Source organism: Hypanus sabinus, chromosome 12, assembly GCF_030144855.1.
Source record: "Hypanus sabinus isolate sHypSab1 chromosome 12, sHypSab1.hap1, whole genome shotgun sequence".
Classification (NCBI taxonomy): domain Eukaryota; kingdom Metazoa; phylum Chordata; class Chondrichthyes; order Myliobatiformes; family Dasyatidae; genus Hypanus; species Hypanus sabinus.
Window position 1 is genome coordinate 74,649,846 of NC_082717.1, and position 26,933 is coordinate 74,676,778.

Genomic DNA, 26,933 nt, shown 5'->3' on the forward strand with positions numbered 1-26,933 from the left:
TGCAGAATGGGTCATGTGAGAGAGCTTCTTGTTTAATGTTTCCCCATTTGGGTAACCAGAACCTCATCCTTAAGTATAAAATGATCAGTATTTAACCCAAAAGGAAATATAAGAGTTATTTAAAAAGTGATGAGAATGTGGAATGTTGAGTAGTTGACATAACTGACATACATTTAAGTTTAAATTTGGTGGCTATGTTGTTGGGGTTCACTGAAATAAAGTGGAAGGCAGCTGCTATGCAGTGTCAATGAATTGAACCAAATTTGAAATTTTTTATACTGCAAAAGCTATAATTTCAGTCCAGCCAAACCTTATCTCTTGTTTGTAAAGCACTTTCTCCATCCCTCTCTTACATTATTTCCAATGACAATGCTTAAAGCTGGTACAAATCTGAGTCAGCAAATTGAGGATTTAAGTTACACTCCGAAGATTTACAGGGAAATTATAGATCTGTAGTGGAATGTTACATTGCCAGAAATACTGTGTCTTGACAAATTTTTCAGTAGAGCTCCTGTTGGCCCTCTCAAGTGTATGGATGTGATCTCATGCTGATGTTAAAAGAAGAGGAGAGGAATTTTCCTGGTGTTCTGCTGAGCATTTATCTCACTGACAATACCTGAAAGAAAATAATTGATTTATTCATATATTCCATTGTTTGTGTACAACCTTCATACAGTATATATATATTAAGTTGTAACAATGAGAACATCTTAGAAGTAATTAATCATCCATCAGTTATTTTGGGATACCCAAGATTTATTTTTCTCCTCATTCAAACTCAAGTGAGCATTTATTGACATTTTTAGTTGACCTTAAACGAAGTGGCTTCCTTCATTATTTCAGAGCAGTTAAGTTAACCAGTTGGCTGTGGACTAGGAATCACATTTTCACCTGGCTGATCAAATGATGATCAGTTTCCTGATCAGCATTTCTGACTTTTTTTTAATTCAAGAGTTACTTAGTTACCTAAATTTAAATTTTCCAGTTGCTGCTTTAGTGGAATCTGTGTGTCCAAGACAAATGTCCAGGAACTTAACCACTCTGCAGTACACCGTAACGTGTTGTTTTTCCCCTTAGTATCTAAGATTGAAATAATTCAGCAATGCTATATTTCCTGTTACTTCATGCTGCTGCTCCTGACCTGTCCCTGTATTTTTAGCTGTTTAATCCATGATGTCTAATATAGTGTATTCTATAACTGAGAGTACTTTAGAAAGGTCACAATATACTCTTTAACCTATGGAATCACCGACCATTAAAAGTCGATTACCAACATTCCAATGGGACAAACATTACTAATAATTGTTTTTAACTAGGCAGAAAACCTCTCACTTTTCAAAACCATTAATTAGCCCATCCATGTAAAAAAAAAACATACTCACGATTAATCTGTCCTTTATCACCTAATGTCTATTATGACACTCTAAAACCTTGACCATTGCCTTCAAACATTACAAATGAATGTTTCCAGTTTGTTTTCCACCCTGCTCAAGGTGAATTTCACATCTTGTGTGGCAGTGTCTTTTGTTGTCTGATGAACTGGACCATCTTCCTTCCATCTAGTTTGGTGTGATGGTATTTGCATGATTCAAATCCATTCTCACAAGAGGCAATAATTTCTCTTCCCTGCCTTGTACAGTCATCTGCATATTATCCTTTAGCAATATCATTCCTCAGGAATAAGGTCAGATTTTATAATGCTGAAGACACCTTTGTATACTTTGTTATACTTTGTAATTTATGTAGTGACATTGTTAAATCACCAAGCATGACACTTAAGCATACTGTGCGGTAACTTTATCTTTGATAACTGTGAATGTTATGGTTGTCAGTGAGTTAGTTGGTGTCTGGCATCCTTTCCTTCCATGTCTGTATAGGTCACAGGATTCTGCAGGAGTTCTGCCTTCAAGTACCTGCAGAACCGTTTGTTATTCCTCGAAGAATTATGGTGCTTCCAATCCAGGAATGCCATGTGTTAACCATTAATTAACTACTGAATCTCCTTGTCATTCTCATAAAATAAGCTCTGGTTATTCTTGGCAGTGAAGCCCAAGAGTTTCTTTGTATTTTCCATTTATAGTGGATCTGTTGACAGTCCATATGCTCCGGACATTCTAAGACTACTTTTGACTGAGTGTTGACAGATGCTGTGTGAGGTGCCACCTTTGTGGAATTATCCACCTTTCATTCTCAAAACCCATTACCTTGACCAGATCTTTAATCTGTTTCTTAAGTGTTCCTTTCCTGGAATCTGTTTCTGCCCCAGTTTTCATTTATTAAATGCCGTGGGACCTTTAGAACTTGAGGGACGATACACAAAAATAATCCATTGGTTGTAAAGAAATTGGAGAGATCCTGAGATCCCAGAAGATGCCTTAAAGTTTCAAGTTTGCTTTTAAACCAAGCAAGAAATAAATTTAAAGTGAAAAAGGCAAAATTTATTTAATGCATCAAATTTTTCCATTGCAATGTGGTTGAAACTTGTTGAAGAAAATTGGAGCCTAATGGTTTTTAATAGTTGTTTCAGCTGTACAGGTATTGACTAGGTGAACAGTATGTAAAGAACTTGTCAAATGAGACTAAACTGTCAGAATTACTGTCACTATCAGGAATAGTGCTACAGCTCTTTGGTCATCAAATATTTTTGTAACTAGCTTTAAGTTGTCACTTTCCACTGTGTTCTGTAAAATTTTGTGCCGATTGTTTGCTTTATTGGCACAAGTACAATTTTTGCCCGATTAAAGTATTAATGAAGTAATTGAATCTGCTTGTTGTCATGCACACCATTTCAATTAATTTTGATCTTTCAACTCTTTCAAGAAATTACCTGTTGTTAATGGGTAGGAAGGATCTGGTTGTTGAAGCACATGGTATCACAACTTTACAGGACAGATGAAATAAAACCTATCAGCTATAGCAGTTGGAGCTTCAGCCATCCTATCTCTAAAGTTCCCTCTTTAAAGTCCTCTTCCTTTTTAGTTTGCTGTTCAAGATCCTCAAAATTTATTGTATTGACCGAGGTTTCAGTTATTCTTGTAGTCTTGTTTCCCATGGTGTCAATTTCTATTTTCTATATGCATCAGATGTTTTTGAAGAAGTCTTTCTGCATCAAAAATATTTGGCTTAAAATTGTTCCCTATGTGAAAATATGTGGAGAGGTACTGTGAAATAAGATCGGCAAGATTTCTTAGAAGCCTTTCTTTTGCAAGTTCCCAGCAAAGCAGATGGTGGAAATGACAGAAATAATCTTTTAGATAGCACGTTAGCATTAGGTGGGAAAAGAGAGGGAGAAGAGATGATCAGTGGAGAGACAGGGAAATCTAGAAGAGCATGGATGAGATTTAGAAATGGGAAGGGCTTGGAGGAGATTTTATTTCAATTAATTTTCAAAGTTATGAACCCTGCTGATGCAACTAACACTTACTCCAATCCCTAATTTAATTTGGACAGTGAGCCCTGTTAGTCCACTTTAGAGGGTATTTAAGAGATTAACAAAAATGTGCAAAGTATCAGCAATAGTACTAAATTGTTGAACATGGAAAATATCTAGTTCACAAATTACATTTTGGGAATGAAATCTGCATTGTGTCCAGTGATTCTGTGCCATTATCTTGTATTCACCACTCAAAATGCAGTAGTCCAAGAACCAGCTCACCACCACAGCCTCAAAAACAGTTAGAGATGGTCTGGAATTATTAGCTTGCTCATGATTCCTCTTTCCCTTGTTTCAATAGTATAAAAATCTTTTTAAATGCTTGTAAATGTTAATTAAAAAGAATGGTTGAATATTACATCACAAAACTTGTGTGTGTGTATATGTATATATATAGCCTGGGTGCCTAAGACTTTTGCACAGTCCTGTATTTAATAACAGGGAGCAGAGAGCGCATTTGTAAATCTGGCAGGTGAATCTGGTTGGGAATGGTGAGGATGGAGTGCCGAGAGAGGGGTTTGGGACAGGTGGCAGAGATGTGCCAGAGTCAGAGGGAGGGTTGGGATGCAGTGAGTGAAGGGACACCCAGCCCTGAGACACCAAGCAAGGTAATTTGATTCCAAGCAATCAAATTATTGATCATTACAGAATGTCTCTCTGGTATGGGAAATCACATCATATGAACAAAAGCAAAACTGATCCGTGTGTCATTTATGTAAGGAAATGACAGAAGCATTTAAAATGAGGCCTGCAAAAGTTTGGCTGTTCATTTAGAATGGCAAAAAATGTACTTTATACATTTGGTGTTTAACTTATGCAGCATAATTGATAAGAGGTCTTAAAAGGGTAAAGTTATTAATTCAACACAGCTATCCATTATAGCTAATTTGTTTGTCTGACTCATGTTCCATAGCCTTGAGGAGATCATGTATTTCTGCAACCAGAAAAAAGTTCCATTACAGCTTATCATTAAAAAACAGACTTCTCAAATTATCTCGTGACAAGTGGTCATTATGACTGAAATCTAACACCAAGAGCTGTTCCAAAAGCAATAAAACTGAAATAAAATTAACCTCTTAAAAACATTTGACTTCAGTTTCTTTATATGAAATGTTTTGAATCAAAGATATTTAAAGCTAGATGATACTTGCCAATTCACATCCACCCTTTGCCCTTAGTACTTCGCTCTGGTCAAACAACACACACAAAATGCTGGTGGAACACAGCATTCCCCCCCCCCCCCCACTACTTTAAAATCTCTTACTGTCTTTCCTTTCAGTTAGTCCTGACGAAGGGTCTCGGCCCAAAACGTCAACAGTGCTTCTCCTTATAGATGAAGTATTTTTTAAAAATTTATTTGTGCATAAAACATAGTTTACTTGAAGCCAGAAGTTTTATTCATAGAACTCATCGACAATCAGTAACATAAAAAAATTGTTAAAATGTGGAGCATAGCATTAGGTTAAAAGGGTTTCCATTGTGGTGTGAATGATTTTAGAAAAGAATACAAAAAAATGAAAAAAAAATCAAAACTTCAGAACACTTCTTTCAAACATAAGAACATAAAAAGTAGGAGGGGGAGTGGGAGGTCCATTGATCCTGCTCCACAATTCAAAAAGATCATGGCTGATCAGGCCTGGACTCAGGTCCATTCACCTCTCTTTTCCCCAAGACCCTTAATTCCCCTGCTAGGCATAAATCAATCTAATAGTGTCTTAAATGTTAAGGTAGCTTCTACTGTTTTTCTAGGCAAACTATTCTACAGATTTACTACTCTCTAGGAAAAGCAGTTTCTCCATGCTTAATCTAATCCTCGAAATCTTGCTATTTCCCTTTGTTCTAGCACGAGGAAATCTGCAGATGCTGGAAATTCAAACAACACAAAACAAAATGCTGATGGAACACAGCAGGCCAGGCAGCATCTATAGGGAGAAGCGCTGTCGACGTTTCGGGCCGAGACCCTTCGTCAGTCCTGAAACGTCAACAGCGCTTCTCCCTATAGATGCTGCCTGACCTGCTATGTTCCACCAGCATTTTGTGTGTCCCTTTGTTCCAGTTTCACTTACGAGTTGAAATAGCTTTCCTGCCTCTATTTTATCTATGCTTTTCATAATTTTATATGCTTCATAAAATCCCCTCTCATTCCACTGAATTCCAGCGAGTATAGCCCCAGGCAACTCGATCTCTCCTCATGGGCTAATATCCACATCTTCAGAATAAATTTTGTGAACCTTCTGTGTACTACCCCAAAAATCTGTACATCTTTCCTTAAGTATGGAGACCAAAACCATATACAATTGCAGGTTAATCTTCCTCTATACACAATCCCTCTGGCAATGAAGGCCAACATTCCATTTGTCTTCTTGATAACCTGCTGCAAATCAACCTTTGCAGTTCATGTACAAGTTATCACAAATTTTTCTGTGCAAAAGCATGTTGTAGTCCTACACCATTTAAGTAATAATCTGATTTTATGTTTTTTCTTCCAAAGTGGATGACTTTGCAGTTACCAATATGGTACTTCATCTGCCATTCCTTGCTACTGACTTAAACAATCTATATCTCCCAGCAGATTCCCCACATGGTTTACACATTTTGCTTTTCCACTCAGCTTAGTGTCTTCAGCAAACTTAGATGACACGTTCAGTTCCCTCTTCCAAATTGTTAATATATATCATGAACGGTTGCAGCTGAGTATCAACCCTGCGGCACTCCACTCATCATTTACCACCAACCAGAGAAACGCTCGTTTATCACAACTCTTTTTATTGGTTATCCATATTCTCTATCCGTTGTAATACATTACAATAACTCCATGCATCCTTATTGTATGGGTAAGTCTTTTATGGAGCATTTTATTCGACACCTCTCGAAGTCCAAGTATATAACATCCATCTGTTCCCCTCTATCCTTCATGAATCTGCGCTGTGTTGCCTGACAGAAACACTTCTATCTAAATGTCTTGTTATTTTTTCCTCCTTCAAGCACTTTCCTGACTACAGACATTAAGCTCATTAGTCTGCAGTTACCTGCCTTTACCGGCACACTTTTTTAAACAGTGGTGTGACATTTGCTGTTTTCCAATCCATTGGGATCTGCCCAGAGCCCAAAGAATTTTGGTAAATTATCACAAGCATATGTACTATAATTTCCATCGTTTCTTTCAGCCCCCTGGATTTGCATCCCATTCAGACCAGGGATCTTGTCTATCTTTAGGCCCACTAGTTTGCTCATCACTAACTTATTAAGTGAAAGCGATTGTATCGAGGTGCTCACCTCCCATCACATCCATAGCATCTCTCTTTGGCATGTTAGATGTGTTCCATATAGTGAAGACTGTCACAAAATAGTTGTTCAAGGCCTTGGCCATTTCCACAGTTGTTCAAGGCCAAGGCCTTGGCCCTGGTTAAGGTTTCTTCTGTTATGCTGTAGGTATTTATTTTTAGCAGTTCTGTAAAATCAGTGTGTTCTCCTGGAAGATTATTCGGTTTCGGCTAAGAGTTAAGGGGCTATATTGTTTAACTGAGGAATGTCGTGTCAGCCAGTCAGTATGGTGGAATTGGGAAAAGGTTCCAGAGAGAACTGGACAGCATGAGATTTGTGACAGACAGTGTGATGTGTGGCTTTTTTGGTGGGAGCTGTGGAGAGAAGATCGCTGAGAATGCCTTGGAAATAAGCATTCCTGTTGCACAAAGTGCTTTGTGGAGATGAATGGCTCCAAGGGAAAAGGGCTAATACCCCCTAGAGAGAGCCCATTGGTTCAAACTGGATTTCTAGCGAAGATCAGAATGTGGTGTGTGCTTTCACACAGACCATGGGTCTCGCGCCTGAGAAGAAAGGACAACTTCAATATGAGCTCCAACTTTGTGTGTACATTTGGACAGAGTTAACTGAAATGGGCCCTTTTATTTTTTTTCTTCTTCTTCCTACTAACTTCCATAATGTTGAAATTTGTATCTATACTTTATAATTTTTGCTTGGTGTGTGATCTGTTATTTTGTGCTGACTGACACTTGTGTATGGGCAGTATTTACAGAACAATAGCTCAAATCAAGGTTTCTTTAATCAGAACATCACGAAGTTGCTGTATGACTGAACCCCAAATCATGCTGACCATAGACATATATTGTTTATGAAAGGTGGCCTTCTCACCGTTGTCCTGTGGCTGTTAGCAGGGCCAGCTAACGAGCTGAGTTTACGTACAAGCCTGATTGGGGGTGGGGGGGGGGGGTTGTTGGTTGCATTATATTGATAAAACTAACTGATGTTGAATTTCTTGAATAAAGCTAAAGTAAACAAAACTGACAAAACGATACAGAGTTTGGTCCAAAAAATGAAATGATTCCTTTCCACCCAATCGATACTGCTTAACTGGCTAAATTTCTCCAGCAGATTTTGTTGCTGGAGAATATAGTTTACAGTGAAAATGATTCGATAAAATTCTAATTTTAAAAAAAACTTGCAAAGCATTCAGTTAATATTTTGTACTTAAATAAACAGTTGAATTGGATTGCATTGACCATAGTGGATCTATTCTCTGCTGTTCATTTCACAACAGATACCCAAGTTCACTTTCTTTCATTAAGTTAACGTTGATTCCTTAACTTGTTATCATGTAGGCAATGCCAAAGCAATTTACAGTCCTGTAGAAGCCACTTTTTAATTTTAGCCACAGTGAGGCTGGATAGAAATTTGTTATATTCACTATTGAGATATCAGGCTTGCATTAGCTATATGGCTTTAATGCCATTGTGAAATAAATAAAATATAATTTTGTTAAAAGTATTTTAAGATATTTAAAATTTTACAATTAAAATAATTTTAATCTCTTTCCTATACTGTTCCTTCTGTATTTACCATTTTTGTGTATTTGGACATTACTTTCAGAAAAAAAATTAATCTTATTTCCAATAATTGCCCTGATATATGTATTTACTTCTAATTTATCCAATTAAGAAGCTGCTCATTAAAGTTTGTTCTACTAAATGACCCATGAGGCATAGCTATATTTTTCATGCTAGTATCAGGTTCTAAATTTGCATCCCAGAATCATGAATCAAATTAACTTGCAAGCAATTCAGCATTTCTTTAAAATCAGATAAGTAAAGTGCAAGCTAGCTGGAAATAAGGGAGAGAATTTTGCCAGACAGATAAGTTGCTCTGAGAAATTCATGGAATCATTAACAGGAAGAAGAGTAGACAATTCAGTTTCTCAATCCTGTTCTGCCGCAAAGTGAGAGCATGGCTGAATATGCTTCTTAATTTCTCTTCATCAATTGCCTCTCAAAAATCTAGTGACCCCAGATTTTAAATAATTTTAATAAATTCATATCTATTGCTTTTTATGAGGGAAAAAATCATGCTTTTACTTTATATGGGACAAAAAAAAATTCCAGTTTTCTCTCTCAATCTTACAGTCAAAGCCAGACTATTTACCCTTTCTTGTTCTAGAATGCCCCACTGTCAGTAAGAACTTGTTATCGTTTTTCAGATAGATTATTTTATTCTTTTGCAAACATGCTGTAAATAGAAATTAAATTATTTCCTCTGTCTACACTTCCTGGTGCCTCAGGAAGCTGCTAAGGTAATCAAGAAGTCTTTCCACCCTGTCAGCAGAATATTCGAAAGCCTGAAAGCACATGCAGTCAGACTCATTGACAGCTTTTTATCAGATACTTGAATGGACCTCTCATGTCAAAAAAGATGAACTCTTGGGATACATCCACACTACGCTGGAGAAATCCGTAACCGAAGCTTTTTCTCTTCGTTTTTACCCTCTGTCTATACTAAAACGGCATTTTCATCCACCGAAACCGGAACTTTTCAGAAACACTTTACAGGGTGGGTATTTTTGAAAACGCTGCTCGGGCAGATCAGTGTGGATGGGGTGACTGGAGACTTTTGAAAACACTGTCAGACAGCGGTGCACTATTTCATTGTTTTCTTGAATGCAACCTAACAATTTCAGAACAGACGGCAATGAGACTGAAGCCAGAGAGTTAGAAATGTACTCACCAAATACTTTGACCCATAACTTACTGAATAAATAAGTATACTCACTTTGCCCTGCTTTCTGTCCTTGCTTGTATGAAGGTGGTTTTCCCTATTTATGCAAGTACTGACAATGGATGTGTAACAGCCTAATGTAATATTGTATGGAAATACAAGATAACACTGATTCAGACATGTTTTATTCATTTAACAAGGTGCTTTATTAATGCAACAGAGTTAGTCAGTTTTTCAATGTTCATCGTCAGCCGGGTCAATCTGTCCGTGAACTCCCTGTCGGTTGCCACCGTACGCTCCAGTATTTGATTTTTTTTTAGTTTTAAGTTCTCCTGTGTGAGAGCCAACAGCTGTCTGTTGTTTTAAGTTTTTCTAGTCTGTAACTACACAAACGCGCACTTTTATGGCGAGATTCGACACCAAACATGTCGCTTGTTTTCGGTAGATGTGTCCTGCACATGCACAGCAGGAGGAGATTCGCCGAAATCTCTGTTTCAATGTGGATAGAGATATTGTCAAAAACGCATAGTGTGGATGCCTATCGTTTTTACGTGAAACCGGCGTTTTCAAAATTATCCGGTCTAGTGTGGATGTAGCCTTGATCTCCCAGTCTACTACCTTGTTATGGTCCTTGCACTTTATTTGTTTAGCTGCACTGCATATTCCCTATAACTGCAACAATATATTCTGCTTTCTGTTTTCCTTTACTACCTCAATGCAATTAAACAGTGTATGGTATGATCTGTCTGGAGGGCAAAGTAAAAGCTTTTCACTGTATCTCAGTACATGTGACAATAAAATGCCCATACCTCAGCAATTACATGAGTTAGATGAGTAGTATAAATATCTCAAAAACTTAATAACAAATTGTTTTTGCAGCAATTTAACACACTGACTAAGCTCAGCTATATACAGTACTTAACAGGCTTCAGAATGAATATTTTCTATACATTAAACTAGACAAACTCATAATTTACATTTTAACTTAACTTTATATTCAGTCTGTAAATTAAGATTAGAGACCAGATGAGGCTGTGACTGCTTTGTCAGGTAATATTGAATGTTTCAATTAAATCCTGCACAGTACATTAAGAGAACAATACAAGCCTACAAAATTAATTAAAATACAACTGATTCAAAGCCATGACTTATTAAGTTAGGTAAAGTTATACTTTGTAGTCTTTTTGCATTTAATTATTATCAGACTTAGCAAGTGTAGAAAATAATGTATGGGGACACATTACCAGTTTTGGAAATCCTTATTTTAAACACCATGGCCAAAAGCTTTGTTTTCTGACAGCCAAGTATTTACTAACTTGCCAACTGCCTCACATATTTTTGCTACGATTCTGAATGAGAGGCATTGACCATGTGGATAATCAGTGGCTTTTTCCCAGGGCTGAAATGGCTAGCATGAAAGGGCATAGTTTTAAGGTGCTTGGAGGTAAGTACAGAGGAGATGTCAGGGGTAATTTTTTTAGAGAGTGGCGAGTGTGTGGAATGGGCTGCCGGCGGCTGTGATGGAGGCGGAAACGATAGTGTCATTTAAGAGACTCCTAGATAGGTACATGGAGCTTAGAAAAATAGAGGGCTGTAGGTAAGCCTAGGTAGTTCCAAGGTAAGGACATGTTCAGCCTGTATTATGCTGTAGGTTTTCTATGTTTCTTATGATTTATCATTCTCTAATCATTGTCACTGTTTCTGGCGGCATTCTTAACCTATCCAGCACATAGTGAGAGATTTGGACAGGTGAAAGTGATCCATTTGAGGCAAGATTTTGTTTAACCAAAGTCTCCACAATTTTTGTGGTGGTTAGTGTACAAAAGCACTACTTGCAAAGACCGGTGAAGTTTTTTTTTAAATGTCCAAAATAATTCTTTATCCAGCTTTTTATTCAAACTGATTTTTGAGCCATGATCCAATATTTGTGGTAACTTCCACTGAATACTTGATAGCCATTTACTACATTATAATAAATGATTATGCCTGATAATTATTTCATGGACTATAATGCAAATTAGGAAATTCTAACGTTATGTAAGGCATTCTATAAATGCAAGTTATTTTTCTTTCTTATGTCCCCAGAAAAGACCTGAAAATTGAACTAAAGACCAGATTTTTAAAATTGGATTAAAATACCAATTCATATAAAGTCAAGCAACCCTTCAACTGAGTCTATGCCATGCATGAAGTACCTACAATACTCTTTTTGTTACTTTTCCATCAACTCAACCTCCACCCACTCCACCAATTCTGTCACTCTCATCTACACACTCATAGTAATTCACAGTAGCCAATCAACCAACCAACCTGCATTGATTTGGAGTGGGGAGGGAAAGGTGAACCATGTGGAGCCATGTTCTCCTTGCTGTCAGAAGGAGAATTTGCAAACTCCACACAGACAACACCGGAGATCAATATATAGCTCATGTAACTAGAACTGTGATGCAGCATCTTTCTTAGCTGCACCGTATCTTAAATTCTTAAATTACAGGATGGTAATGAGCAATAAGCAATATTAAAAATCAAACAATTTCTAATAAAGGCACAACCAAAAACTGCATACAGAATAATACTTTTTAATATCCTTTAAAGTAAAAGTGAATAATATTTTTGCTTTATATTGTTGATAAATATATTTAATTTTGTGATTGTGTTAAAACTTGGTACATTAATCTCATGGACCTCTCCTACTTAATTTGCATTGCAATTTATTCCTTGGATGCAACTTTTGTTAACTTAGGCAATGTTCTCTATTTAAAATCAGACAATATGAATGAGATGGTGATTTTATGCTTAGAAAAACTTTTAAATTATTCTTTAATGTGATCAGTTACTGTGGAATGGACTAATATTTGATAGCATACAATATAAAAACAGAAAATACTGGAAACACAAAAAGCTCTGATGAAGGTTATCTGCTAAAATCCTTAGTTTATCATTTTGTTCTTCAGTGAATGATGTGTTCTTCCAGCATTTGTGGGGTTTTTTTTTCCATTTCAAGAAGGGCTTGAAGATTTGGGACAGAGAAAATAATTTTTTTGTGGAAGAAGAACGTCACCACTGACACAACCTATATCTCGGGGAGTGAGAATAGATTCGTACTTCCCTGATTGCCAGTTATCTCAATTAATTCAGACCAAAAGGATAGATTAAGCAGGAAAGATCGAGTAGATCATTAAAAACAATATAGACAAAGAGAACTTCAACAGCTTGTTATTTCAAAATTATTAATATGCATGAACATTTGTAATAGTTTATCAGAGAAACTGTATTCTTGGTAAAGGAATGCATTTTAACTTTAATGCATTATCTGTTGTGTTCTAATGCTAAATACCTTTTAAATTGTGGCATCTGTCTGTATTAACTGATTTACTTTTTGTTACAGACTATAGTCAGAGGAAACAGAGCATGGAAAGACACTTCTTTAAATGGCCTGTTGGAAGAGTTCAATGATATTTCCGTAACTCGCTCAAACTCTCTACGTAGGGAGAGTCCTCCAGCTGCACCACAGATAAATTCAAACCATAGCCCTTGCAGTCCTGAAGAAAATGGCTTCACCCATTATTATCTTAAACATACATATGATATTGAATCTTCAAAAGATTTTACAGCAGGGAAGTTCAAAGAACAGAGAAATCATGCAGAAGACTGGGATAGATACTACACATATAATAAAGCAGCTCAACAAAATGGCCAGGATTTGAACAGAGCTCGATCTGTGGAAACATATTACTTAGAAGATAGTGTACAAAAGGCAGATTTTGGTAGGTTGCCACCAGACTACCATGCATTTATGGTGTCAAAGATTAGGCCAACAGATCACATTATGACAAGCAGGGATTCCTCAGGAGCTCAAAGGTCACCACTAAGTCACAGGAGACACCTACAAGCTACACCTTCTAGAACTGTTTCTCAACGAGAAGCTCCTACAGAAAAATTGGAATATCAAGAAAAAGACTTGGGTCCAGAACCACAAAGGGAAGACTTAGATAAACGACCAAAGTCATCTTATGTCACACCAACAAGTCCTCAACCTACAATGAGACAAAGATCAAAATCAGGATCTGGACTGCAAGAACCAAGTATGCTAAACACAGCCAGTGCATTTAAGTCACCTCGACCCACTGGGCATTCATATAATTCATACACTTATCCCAGGCTGTCTGAGACGACGGCTGTAGCATTCATTCCTAAGGTAAATGCCAAATACATATGCAGACACCTCTGTGTGTCACTGTAGGCGTGATTTCTCTAGATTTCTTATCTCCTTAGCTGCAGTTTTGCACCCTCTTTTGACTGATTTATTGGTGATTGTGCTGCTTTCATTTTGAAACAGATGCTTTATTTTAAAGATTCAATAATTTAGTCATAATTGGTTTAAAAAGCACACAAAAAGGTAAGTTCGATAAGTTAGTCTTTTTATTCATATGTAGTTACATGAAAGAGATTATTAGTATTCTAATGAATCTAAAAAGATGTCCCTCTGTAGGGTGTTTTCAAAGTTCAAAGGAAATTTTATTATCGAAATACATACAGGTCACCATTTACAACCCTGAAATTGATTTATTGTGGACATACTCAGCAAATCAATAGAATAGTAACTATAACAGGATCAATGGAAGATCAACCAGAGTGCAGAAGACAACAAATTGTGCAAATATAAATAATTAGCAATAAATAATGAGATAAAAGAGTCCTTAAAGTGAGATCATTAGTTGTGGGAACATCTGAATATTGGGACAAGTGAGTGTATTATTCCTTTTATTCAAGAGCCTGATGAATGCGGGGCAGTAATTGTTCTTGAACCTGGTGATGCGAGTCCTTGCAGCAGCGAAAAGAGAGCATGACCTGGGTGGTGGGGATCTCTGATGATGGATGCTGCTTTTCTACGACAGCATTTGGTGTTGATGTGCTCAGTGATTGGGAGGGCTTTTCCCATGATGTACTAAGCCAAATCCACTGCCATTTGGAGAATTTTCCATTCATAGGCATTGGCATTAATGAGTTAGTAAAATTTAGATATTGTGCTGTGCATCACATTAATATTTTGCAAGTCAAAGACATTTTACATACTGCTTTTATTTTTTGCACATTCACCAGGTAATGCATCTGGTTCATGCCCTCACAGCAACCAATTTTTCCTGCTTCCTTGAAAATTGTATTCCTAAATAACACTGGATGCAATTGTGAGCTAATTGTGCTGTAATTAACAGACAAAAGCCAATTTTGCTCCTCCAGTATGTCATGTTCAGTCTATGTTTAACAGATTGTCTTGAATGCCGTTACCACAAGATTTTTTGTCGAGAATAAAGATCATGCAATTCTTCCCTGCCGTCTTTTGGTCACTATAGATGATTCTGTACAACAGCTGGGAAGCCAGATTAAGAAGTCTGTTCCTGAGCTTCTAGCAATCCTGCTCTGATATGCAGAGCTCATTTGCAATGAGTGACAAAAACACTCTTTGGTGGGCAGGTCCACTGATATTTCTGTTAGAATAGTACAGCACATTACTTGTACTGTTGTACCTTGTACACATCTGTTGTAGTTTAAACTTAAACTAAACAGATGTTTGAAAGAGCAGATTGAGTATTGTAAAGGGATATTATGGCAGGGTAAAGAGATAAGTGGAAGACTTTTTGAAAGTGAAAAGTGGGATAGTAAAAGGTGAGCTTCATAGCACAGTGCATAGAAAGCTGAAGGCACAGCTGCCAACACTGAAATAATATATAATTTTGGGATGCATATGAGGTCAAAACTGGAGGAGTACAAATATTTTGGATGATTATGTAGCAAGAGAAGACAGCAGAGTTTTGGACGGTAAGGCCTTCAAGGGATTTGAAAACTTTGTTCTTATTTTGTTCTAAAAATGATAGTGCTACTCAGTAAACTAAAACAGAAATTGTATCTAGCAAATCTTTGAACAATCTACAGTTTACAATAGACCACCAGTTCTGAGCATTTTTCTTCCACATTTATTGCAGCTTTTCTATGTAAAATTTTGCTTATTCTATATAACTAATGCCACTTCCATTCTTTATTCTCCTCCACTGAATCTACCGAAGAGGTAGCTTTGAGGCGACTGTGATTCTCTTACATTATTCACCATTGTATGTAAAGGAGAATCCATCATGTGTGATCTGAAGTAGGGTAGAAATGATGATGATATGTGTTATAGGTGAGCTCCGCTCACTCTGTATCTGATGTGTGTGTACTCACTTTCAGACAGTTAGGGAACCTCATCCATTACTGCCACCTCAGCAATGTAGGGGATGAGCCTGTTTTGTCACCTGCCATTACCACATCTGACATTTCTCCATTCATTAGACTAGACATCCAATTTGAGGCCTTCCTGGCAAATTTATATTTTAGCTAGACATTGTTGGATTAAACATTAGCCTACGTTGTATTGACCTTATATTTGCAGTGGTGATTCTGTATTGTAGTTGCTTCTGAACATTTCAATTGACTGCAGTGGAACAGAATTTCAGAAATGAGTATGTTGTAAAGTCACTGCAATATAATACAAGAAAGTGAAGGTGATATTTCAACCCATTATCTCTAACGTTCCCTGAAAAATCTTATACTGAAATTGAATTTAATTCTGGACATGGCATGGATTCAGATGCTGTAAATCCAAGAATGCATTTTGGAAATTGGGCAAGAACACATGAATTTGCCTTGGGGGGGGGGAATAAAAGTAGATGTTCTTTTCTTTCTTGTACCTATCAAAACATATTCATCACTGGACTTTTAACCCCATTGACATTTAAATGAAAATTATGTAAAGATTAGACTGCATCTATTACAGGAGCACCTGGCTTGCCGTACCAGAACATGATGCAACGAGTCTGGATACACATATGTGCGTGTATACATGACAGTACTGTCATTTGAAGATGGAATTGAAGTTGAAATCGTGCTTAGGGACACAGTCATATACATATAGAGTGCAGAGCAAGAGCATGCACCCTTGGTTGCACCTATATTGATGATCAGTAAGGAGGACATCTTGTTCTCAATCCTCACTGAAATCTGCCATTGAGGAAGTCGAGTATCCAGTTGCAGAGGGAGGTGTGGAAGCCTAGGTCTTGAAGCTTAATGATGACATTGGATGGGATGGTTGTCTTAAATACCGAATGAAAGTTGTTGAGCAGTAGCTTAGGCATGAGTTCCTTTTGTCCAGATAATTCAGAGTTTAGTAAAGAGCCAGAGAAATCTTATTTGAACTTTATCCTTGGGTAGAAATGTCATATACCAGAAAATATGCATTCAAGGTGAGAGAGAGAAAGTTGAGAAGAAATTTAGTGGAACAAGTTTTTTTTTACAGAAAGTAGTAAGTGCCTAGAGTGGACTGCCAGGATTAATGGTGGAATCAGATGCAATACTGGGGTTTAAGCTGCTTTAAAATAGGTACATGAATATGTAGGTGTGGAGGCATGTGAATCATGTAGAGGAAGAAGTAGTTTAGTTTAGTATTGTGCTTGACACATAAATCATGAGCCAAAGGGCTTGCTCCAGTGCTGTACTGTTTTATGTTCCATATTCTGAGGTTCATTCCTTGAAATTGTGTACAAGGCAGCTTGCTTCCTTTTGCTAGTAACGGCCGCTGCAGTTTTATCCTCATATACATGATCTAGCATTGCAAAAATAAACCGAGACTTCATTGCACTCTGCATATTTTAAAGTACCAACTGAATTTAGTTAATTTTGTACTGTATTTAAATTGCGTAGCATATAAGGAAAGCATGTACTGTATAGCCAAATTTCTATGCCATACATAATTTTCAAAATTGGACTCTGTAAACCAAATATTAATGCCTGTACCATCAATTTGAGTATCGATGGCAGGTCTTGCACCTGGAAGCAAACTTTGATAAGGTGCTGCACATGAAGCTGCTCAAAAATACCCATGGTATTACTGGAAAGATTCTAACACAGCTGACTGACAGAAGGCAAAGAGTAGGAATAAGGGGGACTTTTCGGCTCTGCTGCCAGTGACTAATGGTGTTCTGCTGGGGTGGGTGTTTGTACTACTACTTTTCACATTATAAATGATTTGGATGATGAAATAGCTAGCTTTGTGGCAGATGATACAAAGATGGGTAAAGGGGCAGGTAGTGTTGAGGAAGCAGGGAGTCTGCAAAATGACTTAGACAGACCTGGAGAATGAGCAAAGAAGTAGCAGGTGGCATTCAGTGTAGGGAAGTATATGGTCATGCATTTTGATAAAAGTGTAGACTTTTTCTATGGGGAGTGAATTCAGAATTTGAAGGTGCAAAGGGACTTGGGAGTCCTCGTGCAGGATTCCCTAAAAGTTAACTTGCAGATTGAGTCAGTAGTAAAGAAGGTAAATGCAATATTAGCATTCATTTGAGAGGACTTAGAATATAAAAGCAAGGATGTAATGCTGAGGTTTCATAAGGCATTTATCAGACCACATTTGAGTATTGTGAGCAGCTTTGGGCCCATATCAAAATAAAAATGTGCTGGCATTAGAGAGGACGAGGAGGTTATGAGAATGAACCCAAGAATGACAGCATTAACATATAAGGAGTGTGTGATGGGATTGAGAGAAAATAAATCAGATATGATTGAAAGGCAGAACAGACTCATTGTACCAAATGGCCTAATTCTGCTCCTGTGACTTAAAACCAATATTTTATTTAATATTTGATTATGATTGCAACAATTTCAGTAGTTAATGTGGAGAAATTATGTCACCATTGAAATATGGTTTACTTAAGTGACTAAAATTTATTGCTTTGTAATTGGACACTGGGGAAAGTAGTTAAAGCATGTCAAAAAAGTAGAAAATTTGTTTTAGCTTATTAAGTAATTCAGAGATAATGGTGCAAGTATATATGGATTGTGTGATTAGAAGCAAAGTGTGGTCAATACTCATTTGTTTTTACATTCTTAAATGTAAATATCAGTATATGACTGATATTTTTCATTAATTTTCAGAGGTAAATGAATGAAAATTATTTAGCCATTTAACACGTTAGTTTTCAGTCACAGTGTTTTTAATTTAGTGGCAGACACCAAGAGAACATATAGAGACAGGAACAGATTTTAGGTTGTCATTGCTCAAGTTCAAGTTTATTGTCATTTAACTGTATACAGGAACACCACCAAATAAAACAACGTTCCTCCAGGTCAAAGTGCATGCACAGTACATAATAACTGATACACAGCTCATAAAGTACTGCAGAAACTCTGGCTCCTAACACATCAGCGTAATTATTTGTTTTCATTTAAGTCACATAAATATTCAGAATGGAGGGCAGCAGGTGACCAGTGCTTGTTCATCATTAGCAACCTCAAGGAGTTTGATTTTTTTTTCTCCTATTTCCATGGACTTTATTTATTTGCTATTTTAGGTGGGCTGTGCTTCTTTTAACTTGTTTTGCAGTTCTAGTCAGCTGGCAGAAACTCCTTTCACACCAGTACAGACTGATTTCTTATATATCTCCAGCCATGTCAACCTCCCACTCCTTTTCAACACAGACATCTACTGCTTCATCCGGTTTAGGAGACTGTTGTCTTAGTTTCTAGGTAGCAACAAGGGGAGCATAAAAATGGTAAGTATAGTTACACTTGGTCTCTGTATACAAAATTAAAATAGTAAATTTCTGAATCTTCTGCCACAATAGTAGTGCAAAAGAAAGTCACATAACTTCAAACAAGTAATCAGTAGCACAAGCTTCTTTAAAAAAATGCTGATACAAGATACTGTTAGGAGGAGGAGAGAAAATTTAGATTAGTGTCTCTGAATTAATAATAAACTTTGAATGTAGTGTTGGGCTTTTATTTTGCTGTCATAGGGCATCTGACATTGTTTGCAGATGGGCTTTCCCTGGCTTTTAAACTTTTTTTTCTGTTACCTGTCATATGCATGTACAGTGGTGTCAGATTAGGTACAAAAAGGGGGAAAATAGTTTACATTTTATAATGTAAAAGTAACAAAAATTGTAAAACAGGAATAGCATTTCTAGCCATTAATTTTCAATTAGTAAATGGGTTTTTGTCCCTTAATTAATGGTTGTTACATCTTTAGCAAAAGATTTAAATTTCAAAAGGCAGTACTTCATCTGGCAAGTCTAGCTGGTAAATGCTGAGCAGGTACAGTAACTGGTAGATCTTGCAGTGGTGTTACGATGCTTCTGTGGAGCTCACAGTGAGTTAACAGTCTTGGATAACAAGGTTTGGAATCATGCATCTGTTCCATAGCTGAAGTACCTTACATTTTGTAAATGAATATTTATGTATTGAGATAAGGCATGGAGTAGGCCCTTCTGGTCCTCCGAGCCACACCATCTAGACTAGTCACAGGACAGTTTACAATGACCAATTAAAGTACCAACTGGTATGTCTTTGGACTGTGGGAAGAAATCAGAGCACCTGGAGGAAACCCGTACAGTCACAGGAAGAACATACAAACTCCTTACAGGCAGCAGTGGGAATCCTCTGGTTTGATGAATACCTTTTGAAACTTATCCCCTACTATCTCTTCCTATCTCAGATGCTTCTTCACTTGATAGATTAGATGATACAGGTACCAGTATCTGAGGGGTACTGATACCAATATTACCTTGAAAGGAAGTTATGTGCAGCTAGAAGTGTACTTATGAGCAGTTAAGTTCCACCCCACCTCCATGTTGGCATTTATTGCCCTAAGCACACATTTTCATTTACTTTTAGTTCTGGTGATAGTTGCATCTGTATAATCTAGCAACTGAAGAAACCGCTGAGATATGAAAAGATAGTATATTAAAGGAGAAGTTTCAATAGGTTTTCATCAAACAGGAAGAAAGACAGCTTTTCAACAAGTTCCAGATTTTTTATAAACTAATCATACTTATTATACAGCCTTAGAAACACAATCAGCAGTTTGTTTTTATTTTTAAAAGCAGTTTGCATTTATAACAAATATTTTACATCCACAGAATACTGCGTTGATTACCCCACAACCATCAGGCTGTTGAACATTCACTTGCCCATCCATTGAGATGTTCCCACAGCCAATGATCTCATTTGAAGGACTCTTTATCTTGTTATTTCATGTTCTCGGTATTTGTTGTTATTTATTTATAGCTGCATTTGCACAGTTTGTTGTCTTCTGCACTCCAGTTGATCTTTCACTGATCATTTTATAGTTACTATTCCATAGATTAGCTGAGCATGCCTGCAGAAAAATGAATCTCCAGGTTGTATATGGTGACATATATGTACTTTGATAATGAAACTTACTTCGAACGTAGAACTTTTTGGTATAGATTGTTGTCTGGTGTAGAGCCTAACAAAACAGCAGCCACAGGAACATATTCCCTGTATCTCTTCCTTGTATCTAGTCGGTCTAGTCCTGTTAGAATTGTGCAAGTTTCTGTGAAACTCCCTCTCATTCTTATATACTCCAAATTTACCAAGCCATGAATCATTCTAGTAAACCTTTGCTCCACTTTCTCTATGGCAGGAACACCCTTTCTCAGAAAAGGAGATCAAAATTCTAGACCAGGGGTTCCCAACCTGGGGTACATATACTGCTCGTTTAATGGTATTGGTCCAAGACATTAAATATCCCTTCTCTAGACCAGAACTCTAGTGGTCCTATACAACTGTAGCAAGACATCTTACTTCTGTAGTCAAATCCTTTTAGGGCATCCATTTATCTTCCTAATTGCTTGCTGCACCTAAATGTTTGCTTTCTGTGATTGATATACAAGGACACCCAGGTCCTGTTGCATCTTCCCTTTTTGCAATTTAGCTCTATTCAGATTATCTATCTTTGTGTTTGTAGAATCGATGCGGATAACCTCACAGTTAGCCATGTTCAAACTGCATCAGCCATGCATTTTCCCATTCATCCAACTGACCGAAATCACAATAGGTCCTCTTTGTAGCCTATTCACAGCTGATACTATTCTTCTACCCACCCTACCCACCTTATATAACTTGCAAACTTAGAGATGTTGCTTTCAGATCGCTAATATGATGAAATCAACTCTTGAACTTACAATCTGCCTCTTTTCACTTAACTGTCTATCCGCACTGGACTCTCTCTATACTGTACCACTTTATTCTGCCCTCTGTTAGGGTTTAACCTTGTACTACCTCAAAGCATTGTGGTAATGTTCTGTATGGACTGTATGCAAGACCAGTTTTACACTGTACCTCAGTGCATGTGACAATATTAAACCATTTATCAACTTAATTTGCCACTTTAACCAAATCATTGATATACATTGTAAGTAGCTATGGCCCAAGAATGGATACTTTCTGCAAGCATCTTAATGGCCACTTCCTGACAATAGAAAAAGGGCACACTTACTCCTTATTTTTGTTTGTCAACAAATTATTGATCTATACCAGGTTATCACCTCCAATCCCATGTGCATTAACTTTGCATACTGCTATTTGTATCTTCAAACATTCTTTTTCATAAACCCTTGCTGACTTTTCCAGTCCTGTTAATGTATTCTATGTGTTCTTTTATTACATCTTTTATAGTGTATTCTAGTATTCAATACTAAATTTGGCTCATTGGTCTGTAATTCTTTTTTTATTAAATAGTGGGATTACATTTCCCATTCTTCAACCTACGAAATTAGAAATATCTAACACTTTTCCTCATTTTCCTGTATATATGTAGCAAGTATTTGTTTATTTCCTTGCATTACCAGGATGGTAAATACAAATTTAAAAATATTTGGAATGAAATATCTCCAAGAGAAATCATATGCAAGATGAATATATTGTAGCTGTCCTATTTCTGAAAAGCATGGATGACTTGTGGACAATGGAGACCATAAGTGACTCTCTTTTATTCATCAGATTGTTCACTGTAAAATTATGCCTTTTAGGTGACTAAATTAAAATAATGTTGAGACTGCTGATTTTTATATTGGTTCACAACACTTTTTTAAAACCAGGAAATGCAAAACTGAGGCCAACTGTACTGCAGTGTTTGTACAGTCGTAAGTAATTCATAGATGCATTATCATTCACATGCAATCAATGGCAAACACACTGTTGATTTACATGTGTCATTTTCTTGAGCTAAGATGTAGAAAAAAATTAATATTTGTTCCAGTTCAACAGTTACATTTTAGTCTAAAAATTTAGGAATAGAGTCCTTTAACCTAGCCCATGTGGTCAGTTAACATCAAACAAATTATCAACACATTTTCTGCCTTTAACCTTGTCTATTATTCACATTCACAAACATTAAGTCAGAATGTGTATGTGAAATAAGAGATTAGGTGTATGCAAAGTATAGATCCTGTTACGTATCCCGTAACTGGATCACTTACCAGCAAAGATAGAGAGGTCCATTGAAGTCTGATGGTACTAGGGAGCGCTGAGCGATGGTGTGTCCTTCTGGTGCGTCGCTGGGGTACCGCCTCCTGCAGTCCCCTTTTATCTTGACTTGCAGAGTTGTAGATGTCCATCAAAGTAGGGTGATGCAATCCCCACCCCCACATTGCCCGAGGGTGTCCATGTCCCTGGTAGCTGGCAGGTAGCAGGGAGTTGCAATTCACACAGTTGTCTCTAAGAACAATGGTCAAAACCGTTGCATTGTCTCTCATTTCCTGGGTCCGAGACCCGAATTAATAGTGATTTTGCGATTCTCCGGAAGGAGGGGGCTGCTCCCGCCCCTTCGGCTCCTCAGGGCTGTGGTACATTCATAACAATCCATACTTATATGGATATGGAGGAATCAAAAAGTCGAGCATAGTGGGAGTAATACTGTGAGCTGCCAGGAGTATTGTGGGAAACGTGAATGAGCTAAGGGCATGGATCAGCATATATAATTGTGATATTGTAGCCATTAATGTAACTTGGTTGCAGGAGGGGCAGCTCGATGTTCCAGGGTTCCATTGTTTTAGACATGATAAAGCGGGAGACATGACATGACATTACTAGTCAGGCAGTGCTCAGACTGGAGAGCTCATCTAGTGAGGATTTGTGGGTAGAACTGAGAAATAGCACAGACATGATCATGTTAGTGGGGTTATGTTATAGACCACCCAACAGTCCATGGGATGCAGAAGCGCAAATTTGTGGAGAGAACTCAGAGCGTTGAAAGAAAAATAAGGTTGCAATAGGTGATTTTAACTTTCCACGTAGTGACTGGAACTCTCATAGTGTAAGAGGGTTGGATAGGAAGGAGTTTGTCAAATGCATTCAGGGAAGTTTCCTTAATCAGTACATAGAAGTCCCAACTGGAGAGAGTGCAATACTAGATCTCCTATCAGGGAATGAGACAGGGCAGGTGACAGAAGTTTATAGAAGGGAACACTACATCTAGTGATCATAATACCATTAGTTTCAAAGTATTGTGGAAATGGATAGGTCTGCTGGTCCTCAGGTTGAGATACTAAATTGGAGAAAGGCTAATTTTAATGGTATCAGAAAAGATCCATAAGGAGGCCTCCAAATGTGAAATTTTTAGAGTAGTGTTTATATATTCCTCTCAGAATTAATGGCCAGGATAACAGGTTTAGGGAACCTTGGTTTTCAAGAGATAATGAAGGAGGTACATAGGTAGAGGCAGGTAGGAACAAATGAGGGACTTGAGAGGTATAAGACATGTAAGAGAACACTTAAGAAGGAAATTATGAGGGCTAAAAGGAGAGCAAGGGACAAAATTAGTCATCTGGCAAATAACTGTGTAACCTGTGCCTTGAGCTGAAAGAAATGAGGGAGACTATCAAAGCTTGCAGCGGTATCTGGAATAGCTAGAAAAATGGACTGAAAATGGCAGATGGAATTTAATGCAGGCAAGTGTGAGGTGTTGCATTTTGGGAGGACCAACCAGGGTAGGCCTTACACAGTAAGTAGTTGGGCAAGGAGTGCGGTAAACCAAAGGGGTCTAGGAATACAGATCCATAATTCTTTGAAGGTGTCATCACAGGTAGATAAGGTTGTAAAGAAAGCTTTTGGCATGTTGGCCTTCATAAATCAATGTATTGATTACAGGAGTTGGGATGTTATGCTGAAATTGTATAAGACGTTGGTGAGGCATAATCTGGAGCATTGTGTACAGTTTTGGTCACCTATTTACAGGAAAGATCTTAATAAGATTGGAAGAGTGCAGAGAAAATTTACAAAGGTGTTGCCAGGACTTGAAAACCTAAATTATAGGAAAAGGTTGAATAGGTTAGGAATTTATTCCCTTGAACATAGAAGGTTGAGGTGAGATTTGTTAGAGGTATACAAAAATATGAGGGGTATAGATACGGTATATGCAACCAGGCTTTTTCCACAGAGTTTGGGTGAGACTACAGTTAGAGGTCATGGCCTAGGGTGAAAGATGAAATTTTTAAGTGGAGTATGAGAGGGAACTTCACTCAGAGGGTGGTGAGAGTGTGGAATGAGCTGCCCGTGGAAATGGTGGATGCAGGTTTGATTTCAACATTTAAAAGAAATATAGATATGTACATGGATGGGAGGGGTATGGAGGACTATAGTCCGGATGCAGAATGATGGGACTAGGCATGGCCCCGATGGGTCAAAGTACCTATTTCTATGCTGTAGTGTTTACTCAATACTGTGCATAATTTGTATCAGCTTGATGTATGTATTGTTACACCATTCATATCATCCATAGACACTGCAATTGACCATCTTTATCATTTACTCATTTACTCATTTTTGCTTTGACATTAAGGATCACTTACAAATGTACTGTTAATTATATATTACACAGGCAAGCTGCTTCAAAAGGCAATGTATCTAATTGGTGTTGTCAGTATTGTGATATCAGAATCAGTGAATATAATTCACCAGCTTAACTAACTTCATGTTCATTATTCCTAAATCAGATTGTGCTGTAGTTGCTTTCAGTTTAATGACTGTTTTTCTGTTGCTAAAGGATGAACATTTTAATTATTTTTGTTATGTACTTGAGATAGAAATTAATATGAAGTTCAAATCCAAGTTATAACTTAATCTCAAAACTAAATTAGCTTTTAAAAAATGAATCTAGTGCTTTCCCGGCGTATATGAGGAATAAACTTTTCTCAGGCTTCCAGCCGGGTACAGGTATCAATTATAAGTTTCGATGCCAAGATCTGCCTTGTTTATCAGGGATAATGCCTGGGCGTGTCTAGTCCTATGGCTATTGTGAATGGTACCGCCAATTTCTCAGAGAGCACAGGAGGTGTATCTGTTTGGCTTACCTGGAGAAATCAACTGTAGAAGAACACTACATTCAAAATGGCCATAGGATTGAGTTTGGCACAAAACTCTTGTGCCATGCCACTGGCTTTTGAGAAGCCTTTGAAATAAAACGAGAGGAAAAGAATTTTAGCAAAGACCAAGAGTTTGCTCTAAGGAAACTGGATTTCTATTGTAAATAAGGTGGGAGATTGAAAACCTGATTGGATGAGGTCTAGCCAATCAGGAAGGACAGACTACGGGGTTATAATACCACTGGACTAGACATGCCCAGGCATCATCTCTGATGAAGATGACAGAGTTTGTCATCAAAACATAGGTTATAATCTATACCTGTACATGGCTGGAAGCCCAAGAAGAGTTTATTCATTGAATTGGACAATCTTGTGTGGATCACTATTAACAGCTTATAACTACCAATTGTGTGTATCTCTTTTATCTTCCTTGATCATCTTCTTTCAAAAGAAAACATTCTTAAACAGTATAGGCTTTAGGTATGTCACAGAAACTACTGGTTAACCTTCTTCACCCAGTTATTTTTTATTTCACAGTCAATACACACCTAGAAGCAGGCATTTTGGTCAATTTAATCAATGCTGACACCTTGTGCAACTTCTCCAAATTCAAAATCAGCATATAGCCATAAAGAATTGTTTAAATATTATGATTCCATCTAATGCAAATATATTTAAATTATGAAATGGCAAAAGGATAGGTGCATGCATGGTAGGGGTGTGGAGAACTATGGTCTGGGAGCAGTTCTATGGGAGTAGGGAGTTTAAATGGTTCTGTGTGGATTTGATGGGCCAAAGGGGTTGTTTCTATGCTACACTTCTAATGTTAGTCAGGAAATTTAATCCTATGGTGGCCAGTTTGAGGAAGTGAAATCAAGGATAAGGAAAGACAGCACCATGCAGCTGATGAATAAAAGTAATTTTTGTCCTCCCTCCAATCTTTTGAACTAGGTTGATAACTCAGTTTCAGTGCTATAAAAATATTGAATCAATTCAATTTAATCATGTCTTTGGTCTAAAATTAAATTATTGCACCAAGACCCATTCAACTAAATGCTCATTAACTGACATTGGCATGCATTGGTGACATTCTTACCTTCTTGGCTGGTGAAATTGTGAATGTTTTCATCACTAATGTATATATCAAATGGCTTTTGGAACATCAGTAGTAGACACTTACTCTCATGGGTTTTGGCTGCAGTGTGCAATGTATTCACTGACACAAATGTGGCAGCTGTGAGTGGCATCAGAAGGATGCATTCTAACTCCAGATAAATTGTGTGAGGTCTGCGGTGTGA

The 26,933-nt window shown here is 37.3% G+C and overlaps 1 protein-coding gene across 6 annotated transcripts in view; it reads left to right on the top strand.

Annotated features, from left to right (window-relative positions):
• Positions 1-26,933, top strand: part of pak5 (p21 protein (Cdc42/Rac)-activated kinase 5) — a 242,660-nt gene that overhangs the window by 185,151 nt on the left and 30,576 nt on the right. For all 6 annotated transcript variants that reach the window (XM_059986226.1, XM_059986224.1, XM_059986227.1 and 3 more), the window contains one exon: positions 12,828-13,637. In XM_059986226.1, the coding sequence (XP_059842209.1) occupies positions 12,828-13,637 (810 nt within the window). The remainder of the gene's footprint in view (positions 1-12,827; positions 13,638-26,933) is intronic.